The 21,422-nt window shown below is 38.6% G+C and overlaps 1 protein-coding gene across 8 annotated transcripts in view; it reads left to right on the top strand.

Annotated features, from left to right (window-relative positions):
* The window catches only part of LOC106882816 (adhesion G protein-coupled receptor G6), a 157,641-nt gene that overhangs the window by 114,813 nt on the left and 21,406 nt on the right, over nt 1-21,422 (top strand). For 6 of the 8 annotated variants that reach the window (XM_089346140.1, XM_089346139.1, XM_089346141.1 and 3 more), the window contains 8 exons: nt 1,833-2,052; nt 2,483-2,654; nt 3,709-3,861; nt 6,845-6,973; nt 7,372-7,527; nt 8,256-8,371; nt 16,174-16,251; nt 16,724-16,844. In XM_089346140.1, coding sequence (XP_089202266.1) covers nt 1,833-2,052; nt 2,483-2,654; nt 3,709-3,861; nt 6,845-6,973; nt 7,372-7,527; nt 8,256-8,371; nt 16,174-16,251; nt 16,724-16,844 — 1,145 coding nt within the window. The remainder of the gene's footprint in view (nt 1-1,832; nt 2,053-2,482; nt 2,655-3,708; nt 3,862-6,844; nt 6,974-7,371; nt 7,528-8,255; nt 8,372-16,173; nt 16,252-16,723; nt 16,845-21,422) is intronic. The other 2 variants (XM_089346143.1, XM_089346142.1) reach the window with 1 other exon arrangement.

The raw sequence follows: 21,422 nt of genomic DNA, 5'->3' as shown, positions 1-21,422 counted from the left end.
GTATTCATCTCGTCCAAATCATTTGATTCACTTATGGAAATGTTATGAAAGAATTTATTACTTAGGCGGGTTGAGCTTATTATTATATCATTAAAACTACTCTTTTGTTAACCTTCTTGAGAGAGGCTGAGTAGATAGAGAAGCAGGAAAGCAACAGGGATATTACTGATACATACCTCTTCGAATGTATTACGTTATAAAATATTTAAATCTTCTATGACGCACCCTACATACATGTTTGTCAGAGAATATAAGCAATTTACGTCTTTCAAATGTTATTATGATACCGTAAAATTGAATAGATGTTCATATGCATTTAGTGATGGGATGATTTCAATTTCTCATTAGACCTTCGTAAAAATCTGTCAATTGTTAAATTAGTCGGTGAGCCGGCAGAATCGTTAGCACACCAAGCAAAATCGTTAGCGGTATTTCAGGAGTCTTTACATTCTGAGTTCAAATTCCGCCGAAGTCGACTTTGCTTTTTATCCTTTCAGTGTCAATAAAATAAGCACCAGTTGAGCACTGGGTCAATGTAATCAGCTTAACTCCTTTACCAAAACTTCTGGTCACGTGCCAATATATGAAACCTGTATTATTCTTTAGAGAAGTGACCCGCTTTGTCTAGATTCACCTTGTGGTTGGAAGATAATTTTGTTGGTGTTAATGGCTGTCGATGATAGCTGGTGTGTGGTAATTCATTGGTTGCCATCAGGGTGGAGCAAAAAAAAAAAATTTTTACACAGATTTTCGGAATATGTTTTTAAGAATATATTTCTTATTGCGAAATCCTTTAAAAATCATTGTTACAATCTAAAGTTTTTAAATTTACATCTTCAAGCTCCGCCGCTCACTAGAAAGTTTTAATAATGAGCGAAAAATCAGTTTATAACATATTTGCCATTCTTCACTTTATTTTTCACCTTCATTGTTACGAATTGGTTTTCTTTTGCGAAATTGTTTGGAAAATTAGTCTGTTAAAATCTCAAGCTCTGACTTTTATATCTTTTGACTCCGCAACACGCTTAACATTTCAATATCATGATGTGTTATTGGTTTATGAGGCCTCACTAAATGTAAACAACACTGAATTTAACACGAGAATTAATTTTAATGCAATGGCCTAAAGTCAAGGTTCAAAGTAGAGAACTTCGCACACGTACAACATACGTCCACACGCAACGACCGTTGCAGTTGCACTGGAGAGAAGCTCACACTCCCGTTCTATTTATATTCAATTCGGAACGTCAAGATATTAGTCAATTGTATTGAAACTTGGTATTCAAATTATTAAGGATACTATATTTACTGTTTTGCATTGTGACATGTAGAAGTAGTTATTCGTTACAACATATAATCAATGAAATCCAAAACTCGACCAAAAATAACAGTTTACAAAACTTCCAATGGCATTGCGGAGCCTAAAGACATATTTAACCGCACAGATCGTTATACTCCTTTCTGTTAATTCTAATTTGCAACGAAATATCGATTCTTGGTTACCAATTTCGAAAGTTGCATTATTCGCTTCACCCTAATGTATGTGCAGCCCCCACTACCACCACCATCAAGTAACAATAAAAGACTCCATAGTACTGTATAACTCCCCCACTATTTCAGTTAATGTTACAGAGCAGGAGACACTAAGGATGTGTAACAATGAGTATACAGCTGATACACTGAACGCATTCAGCAATCTTTGTGCTATTTAGAGTCGGAGTTGTTAATTAAATTCTGGTGATTCATTAATTGTTATGTAACACTTAATTGGCATCTAATATTTCAACTCAACGCGACTGTAATTTATTTAAATTTCATGTTAAATTTTCCAGGAAACATCGACAAAATTTCAAAAAAGGTCTTAGGTATATCACAGAAATCAATGTATTTCAAAGAAGATGATGCTAACTTCGCTGTAGACATTCTTGAGAAAATGGTGCCATTGATATCGAAAGTGACTGTGAATAATGCACTTCGCTCTATCAACAATTTGGTAAACATACCAGAGGAGGTTTTGGCTGGGGCAGAACAAGAGAAGAGAAGTGCCAGCAGGTAATATACAAATCACTTTTGATAGTAGTAGTAGTAGTAGTAGTAGTAGTAGTAGTAGTAGTAGTGGTGGTGGTGGTGGTGGTGGTGGTGGTGGTGGTGATGGTGGTGGTGGTGGTGGTGGTAGTAGTAGTAATAATAGTAGTAGTAGTAGTAGCAGGATCAGCAGCAGCAGCAGGAGACGAAGAAGAAGAAGAAGAATAGGAAGAAGAAGAAGAAAAAGAAATAGCAATAGCTGCAGCGGCCATATTTGCAGGGCATAAATGATAAAAGTTGTTGCATGAACGCTAACATAACAACAACAGAAGTATTAGAAGCAAGAGTAGAATGCAAAAATTTGTTAAGCGAAATAATTAGTGTAATTACACCTAAAGCTAATTACGTATTCGAAATACATTGTTAATTGAAAGTCGTTTTACTTATTTTCTCACAGATTGCTGAACATTATAGAAGCGATGCCAGAAAAGATTCCACTGGAAGAGCAGCAATTCGCAGTTTCATACTCGAATCTTGCTATTGGTGTTGCCAAAGTGAATAGGGACACTTTCGATGGTCTTTTCTATGGGGTTTCATACGGAACTAATGAAACAGAAGGAAGCACAATGGTACAAAACGATCTCATGATTACTCTCTCGTTAACCGTTTCTTCTAAAAACCCAAGTTGATAAAATACATTAGAATGGATTATAATTAACTTTATTGTCATATAAAGTAGATATTGTACTTCTTTTATCTGATACGGCTTACAATTCTATCTAACTATATATCTATCTATCCATATACCTATCTTTGTATACGAGAAGATGCTGAAAGGGAATCGTGAAAGGACTGGTTGGAAGCCCAGCCTTCCGCGTTCTTTTACAAGACTTAAAACAACGAGAACCGCTGCAATAAGTGCATGAGTCTGAGGGAAATATGTTGATTAAAATCATAATTAACTGATCCTCCCGTATTTTTGCTTACCCAAGGCAAGAAATTCTTCAACTTTTCAGCCCCCGCTCTCGGTATGTATGTATGTATGTATGTATGTATGTATGTATCTATGTATGTATGTATGTATGTATGTATCAATCAGATGTATCAATCACATTAAATAGATCATCAATAACCCCAGCATAGTAATTAGAACTTACATTCGTACATGTGGCCGCATTATTTCTATGATCATTTGCTTCATCAGAAAAATATAACAAGTTTGTGCATGTTTCATCTGTATACATCATCATGTGTAATGTGTAGCTGAGGGAGTAGACGTGTGTATTTGGTTCTATGTATGTATGTTTGTTACAAAACGTTTCAGGAATAAATAGTAGAAAATTATGTCATTGGTTGAAAACAATGAGATAAAGAGAGTTTTGTACAAAATACTTCTGTTTTCATGTCACTGCGATCCCAAGACAAGAAAGCGATTGAAGCAGAAAGTAGGAAATTACTGAATAGACCAATAATTAGTTGACCGACGTAGAAACCCCAATGGTTGCTTATGTATGAGATAATGGTAGTGTATGATACTGGTAGGTTTAGATATTATGTTACTTGCAATGTTGTAGACGTGTAGTGGTTGTAGAAGAAGGGGTTACAACAATAATAGCAGTAACAATTGTAGTAGTGTTATTTATTCTTTATCAATTTCAATTTATCTTTATTTTTCCCCACCAGATATATGACTCACCAAATCTCGACCAACAAGAAGCAGATATGAAGACCTCTATTTCATTACCAATGAATTTATTAAAACATCTGAAAGACGAAGAAAGGGCATCCATTTCACGGATAAACTTTTTCTCCATGCGGGATGATAAACTATACAGGGTATGGAACAAAAATGGAAAATGTTCTTGTTGACAAGAGAATGTTTGAATTCATTGATACATTTTGAAACAATACTAATACAACTGCCAATTTGTACGTGTATCTATATATGAGAGTATGTGTATGTGAACAATCTATTACGCATATACAAACTCAGGAGGGCATTTGTTTTGAGTTTTATTTCGGACTGACTACTCTTAAGGCAGTATTAAAAACACAGAATCATCCGAAACCGGTGTTCCAGCTCGATTGGAGCGCTACAGAGTGACCAATACACAGGACATTCTGAGTTAATTTAGAGTCTTTGTTCAAATATAAAAATCAGAAAGTTAAACATTTGTTGATTTCTGTAGAAGTTGCTCAGATATAAATGAAATCACTCTTTGCTCTTATAGTGATGATGGTGGAGGATATCGATTCCTTACCTTACTTGGTTTTCTAAAATGCACCATAAATGTTCAATAGTATTGAGATCTGGGGACTGAGGTGGCCAGGTAAGATGTTCAACTTCACTAGAATGCTTCTCATGCCATTCAGTAACGACTTTAGCTGTGTGAATTGGTGCATTGTCATCCTGAAAGATTGTGTTTCCCTTTGGAAACAGTTCTGCAACCATAGGATAAATTTGATCAGATAAAATGCTTAAATAGTCTTGACTATTAATTCTGCCATGAAGGAAATCCATTGGGCCGGCGGATTTCCAAGAGTAGTCAGATCATCACAGATGCTCCTCCATGTTTAACAGTTGAAAGAAGGCAGTCTGGGTCAAACGCTTCTTCTGTCTGTTTCTACACTAGACTCGGCCGCTGGTTGAAACTAAGGTAGAGGATGACTCGTCTGAGAAAATAACATTCTTGCACTGCTCTTGGTATCAATTCTGTAGGTTTTTATTCCACTCTAAACGCTTTGCAACGTTTGTTTGGGAAAGTAGTGGTTTTCTGATTGCAGCCCTCCCGTGAAATCCGACTTTGTGCAGCTCCCGACGAACAGTTTTTGTGGGAATTGGGTTTTCGAGGCGGTCATTAAGCTCTTCAGTAATTTTGGGTGCTGTACTTTTGTGATCCCCTCTAACAATTCGCGTAAGAGTCCGACGGTCCCGAACTGAAAGTTCTGGTTTTCTTCCGGAGTTTTTGTTATGACGAAGAGATTTTTCTCTCTTTCTCATTACTTTCGAGACAGTACTTCCTGATACACCAAACATTTCGGCTGTTTCCGTTATGCTAGCGCCTACCATACAAGCACCAACAATTTCACCTTTTTGAAAGTCCGACATATCTGTCATTTTCATGAATTTTAGTTAACTTTTTTCTGATGATATCTGAAAAGAAACAGCAATTTTAGCAAAACATATTAAGTAACACAAATTATAAATCAAAAACATAAAAATAAACAAGCTTTTGACTGTTTTATAGATATTTGAAAATTATGATGCTACGATGTTAGGTATTTCAATTATTTTGTCCAACCCCTGTATATACATATACGTATTTTTGAGAATCTCGCAAATCTAACTGTGTGGTCTTGTGTTCAGTATGATTGCACGGCACATTGGGCAAGTTCCTTTTAGTATAGCCCGAGCATACCAAATCCTTGTGAGTGAATATGCTAAACATAAGGTGGACAAAGCTCGGAGCATCCAAACGCTGTCATCATGACTACATTCTGCCATAAGATCAATGCATATCAATCTTTAGAAGTGACCAGAAGATGGGGATACAGTATGCACAAAATGTGAATCCTGAATAAGATCCTCTCTGATGAAGGAGGCAGTATCCAATTGTCGGAGTGAAAATACCCTTAAAATCTATAGATTACTGTACTCCTGAAACAGCTGTTAGAGGATAACCACCAACAGTTTACCTTAACAGCATTACTTATTCTCTCTGATTATTTACATATGCTTTTTTAAATTTTCCAACCTCAACGCTAGGATGTTTGTTTTTTTTTTTATTCGCTCTTCAGAAAACTTTATTTTATTCACCTTTTTGTAAGGGCGTACTTTTATTCTTAATATTTTTTTACAACGCCATTCAAACCTATTTTCACTCATCTATTTATATATGTATATTAGATTTTTATATAGTTGTATATTCATGAACTTTTAATGTTTAAATATTTTGACCACTGATACATTGGTATATTTTAAAGACTGATATACATTGATCTGTGACAAAATATATGTATGATTAAATTGCTGAACCTATCTGAAATTCTCCTTAACATTTATTTTTTTTATATCTTTGCGTCTCGGGTTTTTTATCTGAGCATTTCTGAATACTGCTTAATACAAGAAACAAAGAAACTTTACTCTGTGTGTCTGTGTGTGCGTGTGTGCGTGTGTGCGTGTGTGTGTGTGTGTGTGTGTGTGAATACATACATACACACACACATTTATACTTACAAATGGATTACAAAACAAATTACCAACCGGAGTCTGTGTTAGACATCCATTTACTCAAGACGTTATGCAGTGAAATTGAACGTGGGATTCGTTGATTACCAAGAGAATTACTCAAATACCGGCAACCTTTATGTAAACAATTTCAGTGTTAAACAAATTATCCGTCCCTTTGAACAAGTTCAACTATCACGTGTGAATCCACATGGGATATTTTTTTGTAATATATATATTATATTATTGCCAGGCTTTCGACTTGCGAATAGTTAGCATGCTGGGTAAAATGCATAGAGCCACTTCATCCGTCCTGAGTTCAAATTTCGCTGATGTCGACTCTGCTTTTCATTCTTTCACAGTCGATAAAAATAAGTACCAGTTTAGTACTGGGTTTGATGTAATAGACTTATCCCACCCCAAAAGTTGCTGGCGTTGTGCCAAAGTTTGAAACGAGTATATATTTTATTAAGTTGTGCTGTTTTTACTAAAGTAACGATGTCTAAGTACAACAAAAACATTTCATCGTTTCATGCCTTAGCAATGTATTCCATTGAATAAATTGATTTACTTAATAACTTCTCTTTACAGGTAACACAAAACCCTAGTACCAAGCAAAATGCTAGAATCAACAGCCATGTTCTTGCTGCCAATGTTCCTAACATTACAATAAACAAGCTTGACGAGCCACTTAATATAACCTTCAATCTAATACATCAGGTAATAGCTGTGTATTTATTATTGCTGCTGTTGCTATTAATGTTCATGCCATCCCTGACCCAGTAGACCTATGATGAAACACATCCCAGCCGTGTACACCGTATCATTTTATATTTCATTAGGTATTTCTAGAACTACTCCATCCAATGTCATTTTCTTCCATTGTTATGACGATTCTGTGTAAATTATGAGAAAAGACATAGATTTATAAACAAGATGAAATGATCAGTTGAATTATGTCACAGCATGTATTATGGAGTTCACAATGGCAATACCAACCAAACAGTGATGACCATGGTTTATTCGGTGTTTTCTAAGTCAAACGCGTCACATTATAATTACATATATTCTAATTGCAAGGTAATTTGATCAAATTATCAGTGTTTAATTTTTTTCAGAATGCCAGCAACTTACAATGCGTTTACTGGGATGAAAGCCCAGGACTGAGTCCCCGTTGGTCGCCGAATGGCTGTTATAAATCCGTATCCAAACATGAATCTGGAATGGAAGTAGTTTGTTGCTGCGACCATCTTACAAGTTTTGCCTTACTAATGGTTGGTAATATTTTGACAAGTCGTTAATTACCCGTAAGTTGGCAGTTATGTCTATGCGTAACTGATTTTAAAGTCCACTGCACTTTGTGGTGCAGAGTATCTTGGTAAATATATAAGGTTGATATATTGTAAAAAGTCACTGCCGTTCTAGTTGTCATCGCTGCTCTTTACAGTTCATACACCGGACGGTTCCTTTTAAATGTACGAAACTACCATTCCCAATGTAACGCATAGTAATTCCTTCAGCATTGATCTGAAGTGGGTAGAGATGTCATTTCTTCACCTGAGACTTTCATTTCAATAATATACATGCATCCAAACAATACCTCTGCTATCTACAATAAAACCTTCCCTTGTCTATGGTAACTATTTCAGCCTAAAGGAAAGCTGAGCTAAATGCACATCTTTGTTCACTCTATGTCTATGCGTAACTGATTTTAAAGTCCACTGCACTTTGTGGTGCAGAGTATCTTGGTAAATATATAAGGTTGATATATTGTAAAAAGTCACTGCCATCCGCTAACATCACGAAGACTGAGATTAAATAGTCAGATCCTTGATGTTGTTTCTATTAGTGTCAACGTTACCTGGAACATTATTAATGCAGCATACAGTAGTCCTCACATTCTACATCAGCATCATGCACACTCGTTACCTAAGTATTGACTGACATATTAGAAAAGGAGTAGTAGGAAGAGCTAAGCTATGTTTGTTTCTTTCTATTGTAGAATGTCTACCAGACTGAAGGAGAGACAGACAACGCCTTATCTATTATATCCTACACTGGCTGTGGAATATCATTTGTCTTTCTCATTCTTACAATAATAATTCATGTTTGTTTCAGGTAAGCATTTCAGTTTCTATTTTCTTTTATAAACTATTCAAATGCAGAGAGACAGCATCCCTCAGTTTGTGGAGTACTCACAGGCTGGTCAGATCGATGTGTTTGATGTCTGTGGGGAAATTATGGGTGAAGAAAGAATTCCAGAATATTATCACTTTGATGAATAGCTTTATAATTCACAAAAAATATAGAACAATAGAGTAGCGACAGTAGTGACTTCGTCTCTACTACTACTACTACTACTACTACTACTACTACTACTACTACTACTACTACTACTACTACTACTACTACCACTACTTGCAGTCGTTAAATTATTTTCACACATTTGATTCCCAATTTGTGTAATCTTTCTGGTATATTACGACTAATTTTCCTTTGTATCTTATTTGTGTAATCGCACTTGCTTGGCCAGAAAACAAATTCAGAATAATACCACTCACCAAGACAGTATCGGATTTCATGAAAAAATCGGCTATTACTTTGTCTAAACTTCGCCACATTAATCTATCTCTCAAACAAACACAAGAGTAGCCCATCCTTTATGTGGTCATTTAGTATGCTAGAAATTGCATGAATCCAGTGATCACGTGGGGATGTTCTAAGGCCTGTAACATAACAAATAACAAATTCACAACTAATAATTTTATTTTATTTTGAATTAAGTCAGTATCTCTAAAAAATTTCCTTTTATGGAAACCATGCGCATTTAATAATACATTCTAGATAGGAAAAGGTGGAATATGCTTCAAAAGTAATTTCTCTAACATAATTGTACTCTACATCATCAAAACGTATGGTTATGATGAAAGACAAATTTCAGTATAATCGCAACCTACGTCATCTGAAATTTATATGAAGAAAATGTTTTATCGAAAATTTTCAGCGAAACAAGTTCCCTGTTTAATACTCGCTGGCAGTGCTTAAATTTAGTAAAAAAAAAAGATGATGAATATTTCGTCACCTATGCTGGGGTTGTGAACAGAGAGTATGAAAAATTCAAATTAAATGAATTTACCCCGGACACATTCAAATGTCTAATTTTTGTTCAAGGGCTAACTGCAAGCAAAGATGCAAATTAACAAAATTTGAACAGGACCCAAACTTAACTCTACAGGCAGTGGCTAAAGAATGCCAGAGAATTATTAATTTAAGATATGGTGCGGATAAAATTGAAGAAAAATATTGCTCACAGATACATGCGTGTCGACCGGAAACGGATAAGAAAAAAAAACGAGTGTCAAAACCCAATTCATGCTATGGGTGCGGAGGTTTACATTTTAAAGCCAACTGTCCTTTTAAAGAGCGAAACAAGACAAAAAAGGTCGAACGAAAATATTCTCGAAAGAATGTATTGTCAACAAAACTTCTAAGAGAGGCTCAAAAAAGAAAATTTGTGTCTATAAAAATGAATAATGGGAATGCGAAGTTACAGGTGGATACGTGCAGTGATATCACGATAATTAACACAGATACATGGAGGAAAATAGGGAAACCTAGATTAAAGGAAACTTCGAAAATTGCGCGAGGGGTTTCAGGAAAGAAATTGCATTTTATGGGCGAAATGTTAAGTGATGTAACATTTCGTTGAAAAATATTGAGAGCCAAAGTTTATGTACTGAATAATAAGACAAATTTATTTGGAACAGACTGGATGGAATTATTTAACTCATGAGACCTCTCCATAAATATTTTTCGTAAAGATGTGAATGGTTCTTCCGTCAGTCCAAATAAGGCGTTGGGGGATTTAAAAAAGAATTAAAAAGACTTTTCCTTGAGTTTGTTTTTCGGATGAATTAGGTCTTTGAATCAAAAATGCGAATTTTCAAGGGAAAGAAAACGCTATAGCGGTATTTAAACCAAAACGAACTGTAACTAACCCCGCGTTGAAACAAGTTAACGGAGAACTGGAGAGACGTGGAAAGCTTGACGTTATTATATAGCGGTATTTAAACCAAAAATTCCGCGAAGTTGAATGGAGGAAAATTTTTTCCAAAGTTGAAACTATCTGAAACATACTTGCAAGTATAAGTTGATGAGGAATATTTAAAATTATGGACAATAGATACCCACAAAGGATTGTATAAATTTAATCGATTTCCCTTTGGTATAAAGGTAGCACATGGAATTTTCCAATAGGTTATGGACACAATGCTCGCAGGTTCGGATTTCGCTATATCTTCCCTTGACGACCTACTCATAAAAAGTGATTCTCGTGGTCAGAATGCTGAGCATGTTAAAAAGGTCTTCGAAGAACCAAACGATTGTGGTTTTAAGCTCAGCGAGGAAAAGTGTGAATTTTGTATGCTAAGAATAATATTTCTAGGGCAGATTATCGATGAAAATGGACACAGACCAGACACTTCAAGAGTGGTGAGTGCAATAAAAAGTATGCTTCCCACGACAAACTTTACAAAGTTAAAGCAATTTTAAATTCGCAAATTACTACCGAGTATACACACCGAATAGGCATGATTTAAGAACACCCCTGAATAACTCGTTAAAAAAAGACGTGAAGTGGAAATGGTCAGATAGGTGCCAAAAAGCTTTCAAACGTCGGAATTGTCGTTATCACATTTTGACCCGAATTTAGAAATAGTAGTGGCATTAGATGCTAATGAAAGTGGTATTGGAACTGTGATTTTACATAAATATGAAGATGGTAGCCTGAAAGCAGTAGCCAACTGAGAAATGTTCAAATAGAGAAGGGAAAATTAGCCATCATATTTGCAGTACAAAATTCCAGAGATCTACACATAGAAGATTCCATTTGCAGACAGGCCACCGCCTATTATTGTCAATCTATGGATCAAAAAATGGGTTTCCCCACATATACAGCCAACAGATTGCAGCGCTGGGGAACGATCATACTAAATTATGACTTCAAGCTAGAGTATTTGCCATCTGAAAAACTGGGACATGCAGATGGTTTGTCTGGGTAATACCAAAATGCAGTGAACCACTAGAAGACACAATGATAGTGGCGTTAAGAGCCGAAAATGAAATAAAGAATATATTGTTCAATATTGTGCATGAATTGCCTGCGGCATTGGAAGAAATAAAAATTAAGTAGAAGCGGATGAGCTCATCATGAAAATGAAATAAATTGTGAAATTAGAAGAAACAAAACAAAAAAAAAAAATACGTGTGGCTTGACGTAACACAGTTTCGAATTTGTATTCGATGTGTAATAATGTGCTTGTGTATCCACAGAAGATCATAATGCCTGTCTCACTACAAAGTTGAATGTTAAAGAAATTCCACACTAGACATTCAGGAATTTCTAGGATGAAATCGCTTATGAGGAGCGAAAATTACACTTAACTTTGGTAAGTAGCAACAAGCATACATTATGTGTATGCACCCGAGGGTTCACAAACACTGTGAACCCTCAAAAGCTGTTAGTACACAGAAAAAGGCATTAACCAAAATAGTAGTGTCCAAATGTAAATCAATCCAGGGCATTTCCTTGAATCATTTACACACACACACACACACACACATACACACACACACACACACACACACATATATATATATATATATATATATATATATATATATATATATATATGGATATATATGGTTTTTAGCCCCCTCCTGGGGCTAAAAGCAACAGTAACATCCACCCCTAGGGGTCAGCCACACTTAAGTGGCAATATACTACACTTTATCGTGCAGTTACTGTTAATACTTCATTTAGAGAATTAACATTGCTATATATATATATATATATATATCTTTTATTTATTTATTTTACTTCTTTCAGTCATTTAACTGGGGCCATGCTTCACCACCGCCTATAGTCGAACAAATCAACCCCAGGACTTATTCTTTGTAAACCTAGTATTTATTCTATCGATCTGTTAGGCCGAAATGCTAGGTCACGGGGACGTAAACACGCTAACATCGGTTGTCAAGAGATGGTGGGGGGACAAACACAGACACAAATACATATATATACACACATACACATATATATATCTGTATATATATATATATATATATATATATATATATATATATATATATATATATATATATATATATATACAAATATATACAATATTAGTATAAAGACTTTATAAGAATTTATCAAATAGTAAGCGTGAAAAAACCTCATAAGGGAAAAACCATCATTTCCCCCATAAATATATTTAATGCCCTTATATAAATTAAATATACAAATATAAATACATATATATATGTTTATATATATATGCACTCACACGCGTGTATATATATATATATATATATATATATATATATACGACGGGCTTCTTTTAGTTTCCGCTTACCTAATCCACTCAAAAGGCTTGCCCAAAATGCGACGCAGTGAGATTGAACTTGGAACCATATGGTTTTAAAGCAAGCTTCTTACCACACAGCCATTCTTGCATATATGTGTGTGTGTGTGTGTTTATATAAACGGTATAAAGACCATGCAAAGTTTCTCTACAGGGCATAAATCCGGGCAAGGTCGTTTATGGAAGACCAGCAGTTGATCATGCATACCACCCTCCACTCTCCTTTCCATGGGAATGGCAAACCCCGATACAGCTTGGCACCAGTGATGTCGCAACTCGTTTCTACAGCTAATGAAATGGAGCAACGTGAAATAAAGTGTTTCTCAAGAATACAACACATCATTCTCCAGGAATTTAACTCACTACCTCATGATTGCCAGTCGGATGCTCTATCCACTAAGCCATGCACTTTTATATATATGTAGTTATTCTATTGGTCTTTTTGCCGCGCAGCTATCTTACAGGAACGTAAACACACCAGCTCCGGTTGCCAAGCAGTGGTGTGAGGACGAACACAGACACAAAGGCACACACACATAGATATATATACAGCCTCGTCCTGGAAGATACGTAGAGCTCGACAAGGACATCCTGCAAACGTTGGCGGAACAAAATCCCATCGTAACTGTTGAGAAACTAGCAGAGAAGTTCGGATTTAGTCATTCGACCATTCATCGACACCTGTGTGCCATCGGAAAAATCAGCAAATTGGCTCAGTGGGTTCCACACAAACTTTTCGAGTCTAATCGCGCGCAGAGAGTGAATGTGTGCTCTTCCTTGTTGTCACGTCTCACAGATGAACCTTTTTTGGACCAAATAGTGACTGGTGACGAGAAATGGGTTCTCTATAAAAATGTCAATTGCCGAAGGCAGTCGGTAGGGAAAGGGGAAGCACCGGCACCCCAAGCTAAAGATGTTTGGCCTTATTAAGTACTATTGGCCTTATGTAGTACTATTGGGTTTGTGGAGAACAAAGGTAAAAAATTCTGTAACATTTGTAATTCTGAACTGTTCCACATTCTCTTTTCTAAACATCCACTTGTAAACGCGTTTATAGAGCGTTCTTACAGATGTTAACATTGGCAGAAACACACCTTTAGCTCTTATAGGTGATTTCTACCAATCTATATAGTTTGAACATTTAGTTCTTCTTTCACTCTACTTCCAATAGAGATGTCTATTTCCAAGCCTTTGAACACTTATTTAACTCACATATCACTCTATATTTCTCCTTTATTAGTTCCCTCCTTATTGATTTCTTTACCCCTTCTCTTCATATGCACTACCTTTGACGTCATATCTACTAACGGTTTTTAAAAATACTTAATAACGTTCTGTTTATCATTTACACAGTCATCACATTTGTTAAAATGTCTTATGGTTGAGTTTGATTCTCTTTCTTTCCCTGATGAGACGATTACATTATTTTACACCATTTATCCCTTTGGAATATTACCAATGTTGTCTTCGAAACATATGTCGGAAGCAAAAGAATTTGAATAACACCTGCGTTTAACTCCATTTATATATATATATATATATATATATATATATATATATATATATATATATATATATATATATATATATATATATATATATATATATATATATATATATATATATATATATATATATATATATATATATATATATATATATATATATATATATATATATATATATATATATATATATATATATATATATATATACATGGAGGCACAATGGCCCAGTGGTTAGGGCAGTGGATTCGCGGTCGTAGGATCGCGTTTTGGATTCCCTGACCGGGCGTTCTGAGTGTTTATTGAACGAAAACACCTAAAACTCCACGAGGCTCAGGCAGGTGACGAACCTGCTGTACTCCTCCCCTACAACTTTCTCTCATTCTTTATTTCTGTTTCTGTTGTACCTGTATTTCATAAGGTCAGCCTTGTCACACTCTGTGTCACGCTGAATCTCCTCGAGAACTACGTTAAGGGTACACGTGTCTGTGGAATGCTCAGCCACTTGCACTTTAATTTCACAAGCAGACTGTTCCGTTGATCGGATCAACTGGAACCCTCGTCGTCGTTACAGACGGAGTACCATATATATGTTAAATCCGTTTAAATTGTTTGGGGCCAATGCCTCCCAGTTCGCTCTGAAAAGCTCTTAAGCTTCTTGTTGGTTATCGCTTGCTATTCGCATCTTTCAGAATACTCTTATAGAATGGTTACACATGTGGAACTCCTAATAGCTTACGATTAATATAATAATAATTTGAATGAAACGTGAATGGTAATTTTTAAACTTTATTAATGCACCACCCGAAGATCGTAGGCGTGCGATTAATAACCTAACGTAGAACTCAATATAAGGGTTGATCTGGAACAGAATGTTAGGTGAGTATAGCAACAAAGAGATTATACGATGATACCAGAAAAACCAATTGCTATGTAATTAATTTCATTAGCTTACAGCTTTTTCTGCTGTGGGATGTGCTGGACTTTTAGTTGAAAACCAGGAGAATATCCTATAGCTTCATCAGCTCCTTAATATGGTATGCGATTTATTGGGGAAAGTTACATTTTCAGAACATAAAGGCGTTATGAGTGAGAAGGTTTATGTCGTAAGCTAATGACATAACAATTGGTTTTTTCGGTGCCATCTCTTTGTTTCTACACAGTTATATAAGGCACTACTAAAAGAATCTTAGAATAATACCCATGCAAATATTAAAACGATAAATATATTAAGAACAGTCACCACCCATGAATTTATTTAGAACTGCGCCTACCTCTACTGCTGCAAACCACAACAGGTCACTTTTAGGTTACCTGACCATTAAAGTAGATTCCATGGACAGTCTCTACTACTGGGTCATACCACTCGCGTCCGTTTCCTTTTTTTCTTCGTCTGCTTCTTCTTCCTCTTCTTCTCCTTAGTCTCCTCCTCCTCCTCCTTCTTCTTTTTCTTCTTCTTTTTCTTCTCCTTCTTCCTCCTCTTCTCCTTTCTCTTCTTCTCCTTGGTCTTCTTCTTTTTCTTCTTCTTTTTCTTCTTCTTCTTCCTCCTCTTCTCCTTTCTCTTCTTCTCCTTGGTCTTCTTCTTTTTCTACTTCTTCTTCTTTTTCATGTTCTTTTTTTTTCTTTCTCCTTCCTCGGCTGCTGCTGCTGCTGCTTAAACCATCAAACTTCTTCAGAATCAACATTTCTCTGCACCCATAAAAACTATTTCTTCAGATCTATTGTTACCAACCGAATCTTCACAAAGCAAAAGAGAAATGGAGACAGAAAAAGGATAATGTCCTGCCTATTTGAAGATTATGGAAATATTTACAAAACATTTGATTTATTTTTTTCTTCGATCTAATTGTTTTTCTTGTTTTACTCTTAGTTGAAAAAGTTGAAAAGACTAAAACCGGTACTAACCGTTACAAAATGTACTTCATGATAAAATTATTTTAGCATTTCCTACCTTGTCTTATTTTCCTTTATGATATTTTACATATTTCAGTTATAAGATTGCGGCGTTGCTGGTTCACCGCCTTGAAGAATTTAAATTGAACAAATCGTCCCCAGTACTCATGTTTATGTAAGACCTGATACTTATTTTATCGGTAACTTTTATCCAAACCGCTAAGTTAAGGGGATATAATCGCCAATACCGGTTGTCAAGCGGTGGTGAGGATCAAGCATAGACATAAAGACGTACATTCATGCACACACGTATGCACGCACACACAGACACACACCTATATATAAGATCGCCTTCTTTCAGTTTCAACCTACTAAATCCACTCACAAGGCTTTTGGTTGAGCCAAGGCTATAATAAAAGACATTTGTCCAAGGTCTCACCCAGCGGGGCTGAACCCGGAACCATGTGGTTGAGAAGCAAACTTCTTACCACACAGCCACAGATAAAACGTTTAGTGATTTTAAGATATCCTTTATTTTCTAACTGAGCCAGCCACCGATACACACAGTCGCAGTTATTTATGCATTGAGTTATTTTTTAGAGTTTGCTTCAATAAATGAAATATTAATTGTTTTTTCATTATTTCAGAAATCTGTGGGAATTAATGAGTTCAAAGGTTTTAGTAAGCTTGTGCTCTTCTTTAGCTGTCACTAATTTTATCTTCCTTGTCGGAATGCAATCATACGTACAAATAATGGCTGGTTGTAAGGTAAGCGAAAAGACTTCTAAGCCATTGAATATATTATGTTAATCGTTATGAACAACCGTCTACTACCTCAAATACCATTTCACCCTGCAATAACCTACGTTACAACTGTTTCCAACTCTTTTCCAGTCTCAACTTATTGGCGGTCTTCTATTTGCCCAATGCTCTGTTGTCAAAAGATTCCAAAACTTTTATTATCAGAAACATCAAGTACTAAGTGACCACTTCTACACTCTTCAAACTGCATTTTGCATCACGTCTTGCACACCTGCCCCTCACCTTCATATGAAACGTCTACCCCAGCCCACACGTCTATGTAATCCTCCCGTTCAACGTTCCTTCAATTTCATGGCATCACTCTGAGCCCTTCAACCTAATGGGCAACAATTATTATCGTTATTATCACTATCATCATCGTCATCAGTTTCATTATTATTATTATTATTATCATTATTATTATTATTATTATTATTATTATTATTATTATTATTATTGGTCTCACCTTCCGCCGAGGTCGACTTTGCCATTTATCCTTTCGAGGTCGATAAATTAAGTACCAGTGAAACACTGGGGTCGATGTGATCGACTAGTCCCCTCCCCCAAATTTCAGGCCTTGTACCTATAACAGAAAGAATTATTATTATGCTTGTTCTTGTCTCGTTTGTCCGTATGTTACGCCTACGTGATCAGAAGCTAAAAGCTTGAATGGAGAAATATAGAGAGAGAGTCAGAGAAGAGGGACAAAGGGAAACAAAGAAACGAGAATAGTGGAATCAGTAAAATATTTGAAATAGAAAATACGAGAGAGAGAGAGAGAGGGGGGGCTATGATATTAGAGAAAGTGATAGATAGATAGACAGACAGATAGATAGATAGATAGATAGATAGATAGACAGACAGACAGATAGACATACAGATAGATAGATAGATAGATAGATAGATAGATAGATAGATAGATAGATAGACATACAGACAGACAGACAGACAGATAGATATGTTTCTTTATTAGCCACACAGGGCTCAGCATAGAAGGGACAAAATACAAATGTAGAGTTTTTCTTTTCGAGGGGGTCGAAAACAAAGCAGAAAAAAAAACAAAAGTAGGGACAACGATGAAAAAAAAACATCGCAAAACGTTTGGGGTATTTACAAAAAATACGAAATAATACAAACAAAAATTCCCAATAAATGGGGAGGTTATCCGTGGAAAGAAAAACCTACGAAAAGACCACGGTAACCTCGGTCTTTAGCGTCACAGTTTGTTAGATAAAATTTCTTTTATTTAAGCAAGAAACGTGAGTAACTCTCTGTTTAAAAAAATTTAAAACGTTTTATAGAATCATGGTCAAGGTGGCTTCGTCATTTATACGTGCCATTCTTGCTACATGTATCCATCTTTTTTCGAAACATTTGCTAGACAACACTTGCCTCTCTACTCTCACCTTCCTTTTCAAGTGATACTTGAAAAAGTTGATGAGAGATTGACCAGAGAGGAAAGTATTTGTCTCTAATCCTTTCAGACGCGTCCACCAGATGCATTCTTTGGCCATAGCCACAAGTACGATAAATACAGCTCTTCCTTCCCGTTTAAAGGAAGGAGGCGTGACGATATTGACGATAGACTCGGTTGATAAACCGACTCGTCCCACACGCGACAGCAGTCGTTCGACATAAGCCCACAGCTCCGAAATGGTTGGACACTGCACGAGTGCGTGCAGAACGGTTTCATCGCTCTGACCGCATCTCGGGCAGGTCGGCCCCGCATTTCGCGAGCCGTGTCTATAGAGCTTATCCCGAACGGGTAGCGCCTCTCGGTAACACTGCCAGGCCAGGGATCTCTGGAAGTTGTCCATAGGTCCCGGCCCGAAAGTCGTCTTGAACAGGCGGGTCAGGTATTCCTCGTCGACGCCCAGGTTCGCCCCTAGATCGTCGTCGTACCTGCCCTCCACTAATCCCCTATAGAATGACTTCGTTGTGATGCAGCCGCTCAAGGTCGACCCGGGACGGCAAAGTTGTTGCAGAGCAACGCGACACTCACGGTGCCATTCGCCATTCCTCGGCCTCTTTTTGATCCACGACTGCAGCTCGGTCATGGAGACGAGCTGCGGGAAAGCGCGTCGCACAAACGGCGACCACACCTGCTCACCGTCGTCTGCGTAGAGCCGGAGATGTCGCAGTCTCAGCGCATGTCTGCGCATCATCAACCACGGCATGCCCAGCCCTCCTTTCAGCGGGTGTTGGCAACAAACGGATCGCCTCACCATCGGAACGCTTCCTTTCCACAAAAAGCGGAAGAGGATGCGCTCCATTTCGGTGATGGCGCGATCGGGACAAGGCACAACGGTCAGGCGGTATTCGATGACGGACGCGATGTACGCGTTCGCCACCTCCGCCCGACCTTTTAGGGACAGCTTCCTCTCGGACCATTGCCGGCAGAGAGTGGCCACCCTACTCGTTATCTCGTCCCAGTTCTTCTCCGTTTGCAGGTCCGGACCGAACCAGACTCCGAGCAACTTGACCGGACCGTCCGTCCAGCGTCCCACTACTGAGGCGCTGCCGGACGGTATGGGCTTGCTTCTCCAGGTGCCGAGCAGCAAACCCACCGACTTATCCCGGTTGATTTTCGCTCCCGTCACCGCTTCGTAGTCTTTCAGCGTCTCGCCGACAAGCTCGATGTGCTCGTGGCTAGACGCTATGACGGTGACGTCGTCCGCATATGCCGACACGCTCGTCCCGCACCCCGGTTCTCGCGGGATGCCCCTCAGCGTCGCCAGCTTCCGCAGTAGTGGCTCGAGAGTCAATACGTACAGGAGCGGCGACAGGGGGCATCCCTGACGAACCGAACGTGCAATGTCGAAGGGTCCCGATAGACGTCCATTGACGCGAACAACCGAACGGATGCCTGTGTACAAGGCAGCCATCCAGCCGCGGAAAACGGGACCGAAGCCGGCCGCTTCGAGGACGGCCTCCAAGTATCGATGGTCTACCCTATCGAAAGCTTTCGATTGATCCAAATTGATCAGGGCCCCACCCATGCCAGGTTCCTTAACTACCCTCTCTATGATGTAGCGCATCAGATGGAGGTCGTCATGGATACTCCGGCCCGGCACGGCGCACGTCTGCTCCGTGCCGACCAGTTTCTCGATGACAAGCGCCAACCGCTTGGCTAACACCTTGGCCAAAATTTTCATGTCTGCATTGAGCAGAGTGATGGGCCTAAAGTTATCTATGGCGTCCCCCTTGTTTGGATCTTTCTTCAGCAGCGTTACCGCTCCTCGGCTCACAAAACCGGGAATGCTCCCGTTCTGCTGCCAGTTGCAGTACACGACCGCCAAGACTTCTCCAAACAAGTCTGGCATACAGTTATAAAGCTCGTAGGGCAGACCATCCAAACCCGGAGATTTGTCCGTCGAGCAACCCGCCATCGCGTCCCTCACCTCCTCCGCCGTGATGACCCCTTCGCAGCACTCCGCCTCTCTTGCCGAGAGTCGTGGCAAGCTGTGCAGGTAGGCACTAAAGTCCACCCTGCCTTCTCGCTCGCCACTCCTCCCGAAAAGTCGTGCAAAATGCCGCTGAAACGCCTCGCACATCTTGCTCGGCTCGAGCAATTCGCGCCCCTGTTCGTCTACCAGAGACCGGATGGTGGCTCTGTTACCCCGCTGCGCCTCCGCCACCCGGGCCTCTCGTGCGGCTCCAACACCTTCATTCCTCAGAGCACGCATCCTTGCCCTGACAGCACACCCTTCGTGTTTAGCATTGAAGTGTTGGTCGAGGGCCAACCTCGCCGCTAAAACGTCGGATGCGATGCCACTTCGCAATGCCTCTTCTAACTTTATCACTAGCTCCCCCTCTTCTCTGTTCCTCTCTACAGCTAGTGCCCTGCTATACCTTATTGCTTCCGCCCTCACTGCTCTCTTGAGGGCAAACCACCATTTGTTGTTGACGATGGCTCCCGTCAAAGCCCTCTTTACTAACGTGCTAATCCGGTCTCTGAAAACCTGTCTCGACGGGAAAGACGCGTTTAGTTTCCAGTAACCGGGACCCTGCCTATGTGCCTTATCTAAGTCTAGCGTACACGTCACAAGTTTGTGATCCGTGTAGCTGACTATGTGGAACTGTGGACATCCTAAACTATCTCTATCTCTTGTCCTACACACTATCCTATCTAGATACGATCTCGACGACCCAATGCGGTTGCTCCAAGTCCACGTTGGCACATTTGGGTGGTCGAGTCGGTACCTGTCAGACAACTGGAAGCGTCTGAGCAGGTCTATGAGGCCTTTGCATCCCCTTCTAGTTTTGTCACTCCCCACGTAGTCTAGATGCGTGTCCAAAGTAGCATTCCAATCCCCCACTAAAAGTAAGGGACGAGACGTTCCCAGGAATACTTCTAGACGTCGAAAGAAGTCTGACCGACCTGTTAAAGGAGGCACATAAACTGCCAGCAACCGAAAAGCGCCTCCATCGCTGCCGTCCACATCTAGGACAACCAGTCTACCCTCCGGGTCCGTAAATATCGTCTTTACTTGGAGATCCAGACTCTTGCGAAAAAGAACCGCCGTGCCACTACCGCCCATCCTC

The sequence above is a fragment of the Octopus bimaculoides genome, chromosome 30 (genome assembly GCF_046866305.1).
Source record: "Octopus bimaculoides isolate indiv1 chromosome 30, ASM4686630v1, whole genome shotgun sequence".
Classification (NCBI taxonomy): Eukaryota; Metazoa; Mollusca; class Cephalopoda; order Octopoda; family Octopodidae; genus Octopus; species Octopus bimaculoides.
The sequence above is the reverse complement of the archived record's forward strand: the minus strand, read 5'-3'. Positions and strand labels throughout refer to the sequence as shown.